Consider the following 13,686-nt stretch of genomic DNA (forward strand, 5'->3'; position numbering starts at 1 on the left):
CTACCACATTTTACTTTTAGAAAAAGAGTTTATATTTTTTTGGATATTGTATTTTGTCTCATTACCTGTTTTGACCATATGTTTTGACAAATTACTTTTTAAACCCTATATTTTATAAAATAGTTCAAATAAAACTCTAAATCCAATTTTGTTCAAAGTTTTATAAACTGAAATCACAAATAATTTATAGAACTAACAATTCAGAACAAAAATAAAATCATTCCCCTTAAACACATGTGTTGTTATATTCAATTTTTTCTTCATCGAAATTGAGTTTATGAACATATTTGAACCATTTTACAAAATATAGGGTTCAAAAATAAATTTTTTAAAACCCAAGGTCCAAATTAGCAAAAAAAAAAAAATCAAACCAAAAAAACATATATATTTTCATATATATATATATATATCATTAATGAACCATTTATTACAAAGTAATTAGATAAAAAAAAATTGAAAACATCCAATTAAATATCACTACCACTACTCCCACTATCACTTTCTTTCTCTCTCACATAAAAATGCCTTCAAAGTAAAGAAGCTCATCTATATCTCTCTCTCTCACACACACACAGACACTTTCTCTCTTAGCCAAACACTCCATTTTCGATCCACAGAGAGATCTTTTCTAGTTCGAGAAAGAAAAAACGAAAATGTTAGATCCAGCCAATGATTTGCTACCGCCACCCTCTTCTCCCACGAATTCATCCATTTCCTCCTCCGATCTCGACACCGAGGTAAACCCTTTTCCCATTCTCTTCTCAAATCTTTCGATTAATCTAACATTTTCATCTTCTTTGTGATTTTCGCACAGTCCACAGGCTCCTTCTTCCATGATCGGAGCACTACTCTCGGAACTCTAATGGGCGTCAGCTTCCCGGCGATTGCGTTCCGCAATCCCTCCCAGCGCCACCGCGAAACTCCGTTATCCGCGGTCGTTGGCTCCGCCGCCGACGGACGAGCTTTGAATGGGTCTCGCAGGTGTAAGAAGTCGAAGGATAAGAAGAATGCCACGTCGTCGGCGGCGATGGTCGTGGCGGAGAGGCGACGGCGGTGGTGGAGTCTCTGCAGGGACGAGGAGGACGCGAGACCGGCGGCGGCGGCGGCTGCTTCGCTGGGTGATTTTCTGGAGGTGGAGAGGAGGTTCGGTGACGGTGCGGTGTTTTACGGTGCGGCGGCGGAGCTGGAAGGAGTTATGGTCGATCAGCCTAGGAATGGAAGGTTGTTGTTCGCCGATGGGAGGGTTCTTCCGCCGGCTGAGAATGACGAAACGACGTCGTCTCCGTCGTCGTCTACGGCTGCCGTTCTTTGTAGTAGATTCCCGGCTTCTCTCACCGGGATCTGCTGTACCGGCGGTGCAGGATAACGTTTCTCTTTTTTTTTTTCTTTTTCTTTTTTAAATTGAATTTTCTAATTCATCTCGTTCACGAATATTAAAAATTTTAAAATATATATATAATATTCTTTTATTTTTGTTTGAATGCTTTTGATTTTTGTATGTAAAGAAGAAAAAAAACAAATATATGGGTTTAGCTTTTGGATTTTTGGGGTTTGATTTCTTTGGATTTTTAATTTAAATGTGTATTTGGATATGTATGTATATATATATATATATTAAATAATCCTATGTATTATCCACTCATGAACACTCGTTCGTGTCCTTTTCAAAACATGCTTTTGAAAAGTTAAACTATGTGCCCAAGCTTTCAATGGCTCAGCCAGAAATCCAATGTTTGGATCCAAAGAAAATTTTGTGAGGGAAAAAAGATTGAGAAAAAATAAGAGGAAATTATTATGTGATTTTTTCTTGTTTTAAATTTTATAAAACAATTCTTATGTCCAAGCTCTATTTTAAGCTTTATTGGTGGGAATTTTTAGGGTTCTCTACCTATGAACATGAACAGTTTTCGATACGATTTTTTTTTATGACTGTGTATATTGTAGTTGTTTAGAACATCTTGTAAATTTTCAGAAAATTTTGAATAGTTTACAATACTGAAAACTATGTTCAAATATGCTGCTTTCCACATACATAAAAAAAAATTAGTCACGCGTGCAACATGTTTGAACTTAGATTTCGGTATTGTAAATTATTCCGAATTTTTTGAAAATTTGCAGTATGCTCTAAATAGTTACAATATACACGGTCATAAAAAAAATCGTACTGAAAACTATTCACGGGTCGAGAACACTGAGAGCCTCAGTAAGGCTTAAAATGAAGTCCCAATAGAAAAATGGTCATATATATATATATATTTAAATCTCAATTTTTTTTGTTTGAATCTATCTTATATCAAGACCCAAACAAAGGGAAGAAATCCAATGTTTGGATCCAAAGAAAATTTTATGAGAGAAAATTAGAGGTTAATTCATGTATTTATAATTGTTTTAAAATTTATAAAATTATAGTTTTTTAATTTTGAATCTTACAAAGGGAAAGAGTTTTAAAATAATTTTTATTAGTACCAACTACTTTTGCATAATCATGTAGTTTGGTTCTTTTTAACTTCTTTTGTAAAGGTTGGGTCAAGGAATTTGTCCTTTAGTTTTTGCCATTTTATGAGTTGAAACATTGATTTTACATAAGGTTTGAGTTTATTTATTACTCTCATTCATTCTTATTGTCATTTTCATATTGTCTTGCTGTAATTTTTAGAATTTTGTACTTATTATTATAAGATAAGGTGCAAATTTGGCAAGAGTTAAAAGAGATGTCAAAGATAACTAGTGACAATAAGACAATGATGGAACTTGTTGACTAGGTACATGCATAGATGTTGTGTAATATTTGGTAATTGGTAACTCATTAGGTTACTCTTACACTGCAGTTTTGTTAAGATGTTAAATCCCAAGTTTGATTTATGTGGAATTTTATTGGACTATAATAACCCCTTTTTTTTTAAAAAAAAAATAGATTTTATTAATCAGATTCAACCGTTACAAAATAAGAAATAGTAAAAGAGATACTAGATTTAGACAACAAGTAGGTTGCAGAGTTCCTGTTTCTAGGAACAAAGCAACAAGAGCAACCACCAATACGACACAACAAAATGTTGATAACAAAAGCATCAAGATCTTTTGAAAGAGTGACCTAAAGCCTTATTAACTACGCGGATACGTTTTTTTAAGAGAAAAAAATATCTCTTCTATATAATAAGTGTGTAGATAACAGAATTGTAATGGTTTTTTATTTTTTTAATGTTAACTTTAATGAAATATTCTTATATTTACCAAAATATTTTATATTTAACTGTAGTTTGTAAACATTACTTAAACTTAAATAAAATAAAATAAAATAAATAATTAAAAAATGATATTTTTGAGATATTTTACAATGATAATTATTTTAAAATAATAAATAATAAACAAATTAAAATATAATATTTTTGAGATATTTTACAATGATAATTATTTTTAAATAATAAATAATAAACAAATTAAAAATATAATATTTTTGAGATATTTTACAATGATAATTATTCAAAAATAATAAATAATTAAAAAATTAAAATAATATATTTTTGAGATATTTTACAATGATAATTATTTAAAAATAATAAAAACATACGTTTTATAACTTAATTAAAATTTAATTAAATTTAAACTCACTGAATAATATTATATTAAACATATAATATGATCTACTGTGAATTAGCAACAAATTTTTTTTTTTTTTTTTAAAAAACTAGCAAGAAACTTAAATTTAAAATTCACGTATAATATTTAATATTATATTATATAATATCTTGTTGTCACTCTCAAATTCAAAAATTAAAACAAACATAAACTTAAAAAAAATTATTTAATCAAAAAATGATATTTATTTGAAATTTATATGACATTTATATAAATTTAATATAAATAATTAATAAGTTCTATAAATAAAACTATAGAAATGTGCATTGCACGTTACCTGTATCTAGTATTATAAAAAAAATAGTATTGATTAATTTAGATTATGTTTAAGGGTGTCTTTGTAATTTTACATGTTCTAATAATTTTGAATGAGTTTTTTTTTCTCCTCTTTCAATGTATTCTTCTTTAGATTTTATTTTTTATTTTTTATTTTTAATAAAAATCTCCATTAAGGTTGGTAGACAACCACAATCAATGGAGAGATTGCTAAAAACCATTATTGAGGGAACCGAAATCTCTCTCTGTTTTTTTTTTCATTTATTTTAACATTTTTTATTCTTGATTTTTAAATTTGCCACACTTTTTTTTTTTTTTTTTAGGATTCTTTTGGTGTACTAAACAGTTACTCTTTTATTACTAAAAACATCAATAATTGGTTATAATGCATTTTGAAACTAATAAAACCGGTGCTTGGTTACTATGATATTTTTGTTTAAGTATTAATTTCATATTTCAAAATTTAATTTACACAAGTAACTAGCTATCTAGTAACTAATAACTGAAAATGTTGGTAATTCGTTACTATAACATCTTTTTCAACTAGTTTTATACATTTTTGTACCATGTATTTTTTCTGATTACTTATTTGGACTCTGTGTTTTAAAAAAATTATTTTTGGACCCTATATTTTGTAAAATTGTTCAAATAGACCCCTAAACTCAATTTTGATGAAGAAAAAATTGAATATAACAATACAATTTTTAAGCAGAATGATTTTATTTTTGTTCTGAATTATTTGTGATTTCAATTGAGAAAACTTTGTCCAAAATCAGGTTTAGAGTTTTATTTGAACCATTTTATAAAACATAGGTCCAAAAAGTAATTTGTCAAAACACAGAGTCTAAATAGGTAATGAAACAAAACACATGATTCAAAAAAGTATAAACCCGTTTTCAAAATTTTGTGTTGTGTATTCAAAATTTCAAAAAAAAAAAAAACAAAAATCTATACATGTTTAAATGTTCAAGGACCATATTTCTTATATTTTATATTGATACATATACTTTTTATGGACAATTCTCCTAAAGATACTTCACTTTAAGCCCTACTGGTGGGACTCTTCAGTATTCTCGACTCGTGAACAGTTTTTTGTAATTTTTTTATAACCGTGTATATTGTAGTTGTTTAGAACATCTTGCAAATTTTCAGAAAATTCCGATTAGTTTACAATACCGAAAACTAGGTTCAAACATGTTGTTTTCCACGTGCATAAAAAAAAACATGTTTGAACCTAGTTTTCGGTATTGTAAAATATTCAGAATTTTATAAAAATCGCGTCGATACTCTAAATCGCTACAATATACACGGTCATAAAAAAAAATTGCGCCGGAAACTGTTCAAAGGTCGAGAATACTTAGAGCCCCACCAGTAAAACTTAAAGTAAAACACTGTACGAAAATTGTCCTATTTTTTATATGATTTTTTAGAATTTTGGCTCACTAGAACATAAATAAAAATTGAAGAATTATAAGGTAATGGAGCACGTGAAAACTGAACCAGCTCAGTGGGCCATCTAATAAGTTTTCTCGACCAATTCTGTTAGTCAAAAAGGTCCTCACTCGTGGAGTAGAAAAGTATTCTTCTACACTCTAGAATAGAATCTAATAGTACGAAAAATAGAAATTATTATGTTGTTTATTTAATAATTTTAAAAAATATATATAAATAAATATATATATTAAAAAAAATCTGAAGTTCGGAAAGGTTCAAGATCTAAAATGATGTTCCTAAACAACTTAATAATAACTAGAGAAGATTAAAAGAAAGAAAAAGGAAAATACTAATAGTCCTCTTGACTGATTTTGATCAAAATATTTTAAAATATAATATTTCCTTCTTAGATCCTCGATCACCTTCTTTGTTTCTGTGAACTCATCGTATCTCTAATGACCTAAAAATTGATTTTATAATTGAAAATATTTTAACAAAAATTAGGTCTACGATATTATTTTGATTCATTGTGTAAAACACAATATCTGAATTGTCATTTAATAAAATACAAGGGTCGATCGCGCATTCGGAAAGAATAAAGAAACCGATCGCCCATTCGAAAAAAACACAAGGGTCAAAATAATTTTTTTTTTTTTAAAACTTAATAATAATTAGAGGATTTTACCTCAATTTCCATTCTTTGAGTACTAATTTGTTCGAGCAATATCACAATCCAAGTAAGCATTCTTTCTTAGTATTGTTGTTCTTGTTGAGGATGAGTAGCAATACGAGCTAATGTGGAGTCTTGATATCTTTTGCAAAGAGGTATCACATCAGGTTGAGATAACTGTTATGCCATCTCTACTGGGACATGCAAATATTATACTATATTTGACACAAAAAGTCAATAATTGATCAAATTGACACAACTTTTATAGCATGCTCCAATATATAGTTGTAAAAGTTAATGCATATGAATATTTCATGAATGTTTATTTAAAATATAAAAAACTAATAATTTTTCTTTTTATTTTATTATTATCTAAAAATATAATTATATAAAAAATATTCCTTGGCATTTAATGTTATACTAAAAGTAATAATAAAATATTAAAAATGACATACAATTAAATAAAAAAGTAATTAATTAATTCTGTTACATATATACATGATATTATATTTGTTGTCTGTGATTTCATCTTTGGACATGTGACAGTAATTAGAGACGTAATTAAGCTCATCGAGAGATAATAAAGCTCTGTAGAGCTCGCCCAGAGCTCATCGAAGTGTAGTATCCTCCCAGCGAGTCGTGTTTCCCTTTTTAGGTGTGGATGTCTCCAAGTGAGGCCACTTCCCGATGACCACTCTAGCGATCCTCCTGTCTTCTTGATTTGATAGTCCTCCAAGTCTAGGAGTTTTGTTCTCAGGCCCGAAGGGAGTGCCAGTTGTTAGTTACTGTAGCCTTGGGCCACCACAATATCGTCTGACAACTTTATGGGTGCCTCGAGTAGTAGCGTCAAGTTCGTACACTCGATAATTGACATTTCCCACAACGCCGCCTGACACAGGAACTCGTGCAACCACATTCTGACAATGTCAAAGGCGTGTCTCCCGTAAAGTTGGTGGGTTGTAGCCTACAAATTCGGCCCGATGCGATACGCATGAGACCACAGTCTTAACTAGAACATTCAGAGGGATTAAATAACAATTAACTCCCCAAATAATTGAGAAATTCTTGTAATAAATGAGATTAATGACCCTCAATCTCTATAAATAGGGCTAGGGTAACATTGTAAAAGGGTTCACAACTTTTGTACTCAGAGCAATATATACGATGTCTGAGAAAACCTCCATTAAAGTTTGCTATCTCAAGCTTCAAGGGCACTAATACTAAAGACTCGTGGACAATGGTTGTTTTATGACCTGGACCACGTAAACTCTTGGTGTTTATCTTCTTTATTTACTTTAAGTTCTGTTATTAAGTTGATAGCGAAAAAGACAGTAAAAAATATTATCTGTCAAATTTTTTTGTAAAGTGTGCTATATTTTAGTACTGTATCACCAATTCGACACTCCATTAAAAATACTCTAAAATATTTATTCACTCATAAATATCAAATCAAACGAAGTAGCCAATTGAAAAATGTCATATTAGCTCATACAAAAATTCAATTAAAATATTTAGTATTTTTGTTTCTTTAATCCTAATTTTTAACTCCCACTATATATTTTAACATGATATTTGCCACTTTCTCTAGTTGTTTAAGCTCCATAATAATAATAATAAAAAGTATTATGGGTGGTGGCCAAACAATTTAAATATGAATTATGCTAATAATGACCTCCAAAGACCATTACGTACTAATTTTTCACTTTTATGGTAAATACCTTTATATTCATCATTACAATTACAATTTCTATAAAGTCTTTCTTTATTCTCCTTTAATCGGAAACCTTCTTTTGCTTTTCTAGACAGCATATTATTTAGATATCTTATAATTGTGAGAATGAGACTCATCATACAATAACATATCACTACAATAATAATACTCTAATGAATATATGAGGATCGAGAATGTAATTAAAAAATGAGATTATACATTTTTAGACTTTGTGTTTTGACTCATTATCTGTTTAGATTCTATGTTTTAACAAATTTTTTTTTGGACCATGTGTTTTGTAAAATGGTTCAAATAGGCTCTTAAACCTGATTTTGATGAACAAAAAATTGAATGTAACAACACAGTTCTTAGGCAGAATGACTGTATTTTTTATATGAGTTGTTAATTTGATTAATTATTTGTGATTTTAGTTAAAAAAAACTTTGATCAAAATCGAATTTAGGGGTCTATTTGAATTATTTTAGAAAACATAGGGTCCAAAAAGTAATTTGTCAAAACACAGAGTCCAAACAGGTAATGAGCCAAAACACATGATCTAAAAATGCATAAAGCCTTAAAAAAAATCCTTTGGCTATATTTTTTCTTTATTTGTTTTCATGTATTTCTAGACTACAAAATTGAGTCTAGTCTATATTTGATTCCATTTTATAATTGTGCTATTATGCAGAAAGTGCAAACTAACTTCAACAATGTCACAAAATCACTAATGTTAATTAAATTGGATATTTGTGATGAAAGTGCCTAAATTATTGTGTTTGTAATGCTTAAGTATTTAAGTTATTTTTTTTGCGGCGAAAGTACCTTCCGTCCATGTTTTGGTGTTGTCTGTTTCGTTGTTAAGTCCACATACATAGTGTGAAATTTGTTTATAACTTGGGTACTTTCACCGCAATCATCTCTTAAATTAGGTGCCTTCGCTGCTAGTATCTTTTTTAATTGAGTACTTTCGCCGCAAATATCTCTTTAATTTGGTACTTTTATCTACGTGTCACTAACGAATTTAACAGTGACAATTGATGATTGTACCAAACTGCACCAAAACATGGACGGAATGTACTTTCACCGCCAAAAAAATAATTTGGGTACTTAATTGCTACAAACGTAATAACTTAGACACTTTCACCACAAATTACCCTAATTAAAAATATATATAAAAAAATTATCTTATTTTTTATGCCAAATTTATGAACTCTACCCATGCCCATGCACATATATTTAAAGTAAAAAGGAAAAAAAAAATGGCAATATTTTATTAATGAGTGGTAGAAAAGAAAATAAAAAAAATAGTATTTATTGTGGGTCAAATTTATTGTCCGTTATATTTTGTATTAAATTTGGCACGACTTTTAATATATGCTAAATTTGACACACATTTTACACCACTCTTAGAGTTCAATTTATCGAGATGTGCTAAAAAAATGTCAATACACCACTTTCATAGCACTCGATTGAAGATACTCTAAATATCTCATAACCACAAATGCCAATATAATTAAACTCTTTGGTGCCCTTTGGTTTTTTTAGACATAATTTGATGATGGGGAAACTAGAAGGCAACTACTGAAATTGACATTTCTGCTAAAGTGGGCCATTGGGCCCAAAACTCTCCATTGTCAAAGTTAGGAAAGCTACCTCAACTGTTAGCTATGAAAACATCATTTTGTCTTGCCTTATTGGCATAAAAAAATCTTCAATCTAATCAACTTTTTGCACTTGAATCCCTAATCTTAATTTTTTTACATTTAAATCTCTAATTTCTTGAAAAGTTACTTTTTCATCCAATTTTTCAGTTAAAAAAACTTAAATTTTGTTGCAAGAATTCTTAACGTAGGTCCCTAACTTTAAAATTTGATATTACTTTTTTTTTTATATATAAAATCTAAATAATTAAATAATAATGATGACACAAATTTGTGATTTATTTATTGTAAATAATTTTGTCTTTTAAATGTTTGGAAAATTTATAATATAATTATTAAAATTGTCATAAATTACATTAATAACAATTTATTGAAACTATCCTAAGGGCACATTTAAAAATAAATAAATTTGACCTATTATTTAGATATTAAAATAGGTCTCATCTATTTAAGAATTCAGAATAATTATGAAATATATATTTTTTAATACATATGAAGTTACCTTCCTTTAGAGAAAAGAAAATTAATGTTAAGATTTAAAGTTGGGACCTCAACAAAATGATGTATAAATTGAGTATTTTTTTTCCACAAAACCTAAGTTTTTTAATTAAAAATCTTGATGAAAAAATGGAAAGGACTAATAATACTAACTTTTTTAAAGGTTTAGAAATTAAATGCAAATTATTTGAGATTTAGGACCTAAGTAAAAATTGTGGGTTAGGTTGGAGAGCAGCAAAGTGAATCCTCATCTAAGGAAGAGCAAGGTCGTGGTCAAGAGGAACTCAGTCGAGGAGAAGCTCAATGCATAGATCCAGAGCTAAAAGTGTGTGAAATATAGACTCAAACAACGAGTAAGGGGACACCCTTTATTAAGAAGATTTAGGATGCCCTATCTCAACCAACTTGCTTGAAAAGTACAACAAGACTACAAACCTAATCAACTACCTTAGCAACTTAATATAATAATAAGTGTTGACGGTAAGAACTCGTCAACTAAGTTAGATAAAAAAATTTGTGAGTTGTAAAAGAAGTGAACTTAAATCGACTGAACTTCAAGTGCAAAGATATACCTCGCGAGATGTCGGTGCTAGGCGGAGGTTTGTGGGCAAGGGCGTGCTTAGCGAGGCGTCGTCGCGAGAGAGGGACCTTGTGGCATGAGACGTGGCCTCGTGAGATGCCTGCGCGCGAGGCAGAGCAGACGGGTGGCCTCGCGAGATGCCTAGCGCTAGGCGGTGGTTCGTGGGCGAGGTTGCACCTCACGAGATGCCTGGCGCGAGGAGGTGGTTCGTGGGATGGCCTTGCGAAACCTTTGGCGCGAGGCGCGCCATCATGGGCAAGGCATGCACCCCCACGGGACCCTCAGGGCGAGACATGACACTAGTCACAAGGGGTGATTCTGCGAGACCTTTGGCACGAAGTGAGACCCTGTAGGCGAAGCGTGTGCCTTGCAAGACCTTTAGTGCAAGGTCGGGCTTGGTTGTTTCGATCCCGAGTCTATATTTTGAGGGATCCGAGGCGGGAGCCTTGTGTAAATGAAATTTTGGCATCCACAATGAGCTAGCACAACGTGTCTGAGACCTTAATTGGAGCAACTAAATAGTGATATCTCAAGTATCAATTGTGCTCAATCAGTTCTCGGTCCCAACTGTATTCAAATTTCAAGGAATAGTTTTATGGTGCTCACACATACTTGAGGGATGGAAACACATTGGCTAACCTTAGTCAAGGAGAAAATGAGTTGTTGAAGTAGTTTGTAAAGTGGTTCAACAAGGAGGCGGTCAAGGCCAAAAGGGTAAGTAGTGACGGGAAGCTAATGATAATGCTCGCAAGATTGCACCTAAAGACCCCACTACGAGACATTTTCCAAAAGAATAGTTGCTACGCCATGGAAGAGTTCTTAAGGTAAGCTAAAGGATTTATGAAGCCCAAGGAAGGAGGCGAGGGAAGAGCTACGAGCAGGCAAGTTGGCTGGTACACAAGGTGGTTCGAACTAATTAGACCATCACAATAGTAGAAGTGAAAACAAAAAAAATATGAGATGACTAAGAACACTGACATTCAAAAGTGAGCACAACAAAGCTATGACAAATCAAAATTCGAGCCTCACTTTACTACTAAGTACATTGACTTGGTCGAGTCACGAGAGAACATATTCATTGCAACAGAAACTCAAATATCAGACCCCAGAGAGACCATTGCTTATTAAGAAAGAGAGTAAGCAAATAAATTCTATCATGTTTTGTCGATTTCATAATGACATGCACCACAATGCTGAAATATGAAAGATGATATGAAACTCTTAGCTAGAAGAGGATATCTCAACAAATACACTCAAACAAATTAGTAGGGGAGTCTAGAGGAGATGGGGCTTTGAGATTAGGAGAAATGAGGTAAAGTGTTTGGTGAAGCCCACATCAATGAAAATTAAGTGGTCATAAGCCATTAAACAATAATATTAAACATAGTATATTGGGCTTTATTACATATCTAATTAACGGCCCATACAAAATTTTGATTATCAACAATAAAAATAGCTTTTTTTTCTGCATATATAAATATACAATTTTATACTCTTATAAATGCCTTTAACCATTAGCCCTTAATTTAAACACCTAGCTAATAACAAGTGAGGCAAATAGGACTAGTCCTTTAATTCTTATTTTTAATATTAATATTGTTTAAAAATAAATTATTTATAATTTTTTTTGTTATGATTTTATTGTTATAATTTTCTAATGGAATATTATTATTTTTTGTAATCCTACAATTTTTCATTATTTTTTTAATGGGTACTCATTGGTTCTTCTTCTTACCCTACTTGGAGCTAGAACCGAAGTTTTAGTAGCTATATATTGCTGTCTTTTATAAAAAGAAGTTAAAGAATATAACAAAGAATTTTTTTCTTAAAAAAAAAATCCCCATTAGTGATTAAAAAAATCCTTTAAAATAAAGTTTATATTAGACAGCCAGGCACTGATCATTTCATTTTCTTAGCATAATCCTTTTTTTTTTCTTTTTTTGAGGTACACAAACAAACAATTAATAAATTGCATTCAAGCTTTTTAAATTAAAGAAATTCATACATATAATATTTGTCACGTATATATATATATTATAAGATTCTTCATCAAGTGGGAAAATTGTTAAGAGTCAAGTCAACTATCTACCAAATTAGCCAGCACATGAATCAAGTATCCACATAGATGTATATATATAAACATTATATATATAAATGTTTTTTCCACTACCATACAAAAATATTGACGATGCATGCAAAATTATTTGAAATTTTCTAAAAATTGCGTTAAAATAACTACAATATATGCTATTATAAAAAATAATCGCGCCGAGAACTCTTCACAGATCGAGAACATTGAAGAGTCTCACCAGTAAGACTTAAAAGTGAAGTGATGCCCGCAAAATTGTCATATATATATATATATAGCATTACTCTAAACTAAAAACAATATACAACCCCAAAAAAAATTACAATTAAAAAAAAAACTACTAAAATTAATCAATAATGTTGTTTAGAAGATGGAGTAGTTTCAACAATGGTGTCTAAAGCAGGTCTCCATGATCTCTGCTTGCAGTAGTTCCTCTCAACAACCTCAGAAGAATTATGATCATTAGAACTATTACTCTGAGGAAGAAACATACAAAACTCACCAAGAGAAGGAAAAATCTTACCAAAGTTGATACTGTGATTGAGTGAGGATTTAGTTGGATTATCACTAATAACGAGATTGGTTCCAATTAACAAAGAATTGAAAGAAGCCATTTCTTCAAGAGTAAGAACCGAGTAAAGAAGCTCCATTGGAAGAAGCAAGTAGAGCTGTTGTTGTTGTTGTTGGGGCTTTTTGTCGAGCAGTTGGTCTGCGGAGAGGCCATGAATGCGGTGACCCACTTGGAGGGAGGTGGAATCACAGACGAACATGCCTGGATTTTGGAGCATTAGCTCAGCTGCTTTGATGGGTCTTCTGTAGATTTCCATTCTTCCATCTGATGAAGATAACACTCTGATTACTCCATTGCTGCTGCTGCTGCTCAACAATGAAGGAGCACATGAGGCTGCTGCATTTCCCATATTGAAGAGAAATATTGGACTAGTTTTTTTCTCAAGTTTGGTGAGATGGTATTATATATATATAGAAAGATTATCTATATATATATATATATAGATATATATAAAGGAATAGTTGTGCATGTATTATGTTGTAATGTTAGGTTGTTCTATGGAGAGAGTGTGTTTTGTCTGCTAATGGGAGAAGTGTGTTGTACTGTATCTTAAAAGATTG

General features: G+C 30.9%; 2 protein-coding genes across 2 annotated transcripts; one reads left to right on the top strand and one right to left on the bottom strand.

Moving 5' to 3' along the window:
- The first annotated feature begins 508 nt into the window (after nucleotides 1-508).
- On the top strand, nucleotides 509-1,555 carry LOC133831679 (uncharacterized protein At3g17950). The gene is made up of 2 exons (XM_062262057.1): nucleotides 509-737; nucleotides 815-1,555. Exons 1-2 carry the CDS (start codon nucleotides 654-656, stop codon nucleotides 1,364-1,366), a joined length of 636 nt encoding a protein of 211 aa, XP_062118041.1. The 5' UTR covers nucleotides 509-653; the 3' UTR covers nucleotides 1,367-1,555.
- An 11,025-nt stretch (nucleotides 1,556-12,580) lies between these two features.
- On the bottom strand, nucleotides 12,581-13,686 carry LOC133829541 (uncharacterized). Its single transcript, XM_062259246.1, has one exon. The coding sequence runs from the start codon at nucleotides 13,473-13,475 to the stop codon at nucleotides 12,906-12,908; it is 570 nt and encodes a 189-aa protein (XP_062115230.1). The 5' UTR covers nucleotides 13,476-13,686; the 3' UTR covers nucleotides 12,581-12,905.

This window comes from Humulus lupulus, chromosome 4 (assembly GCF_963169125.1).
Source record: "Humulus lupulus chromosome 4, drHumLupu1.1, whole genome shotgun sequence".
In the NCBI taxonomy this organism is placed as follows: Eukaryota; Viridiplantae; Streptophyta; class Magnoliopsida; order Rosales; family Cannabaceae; genus Humulus; species Humulus lupulus.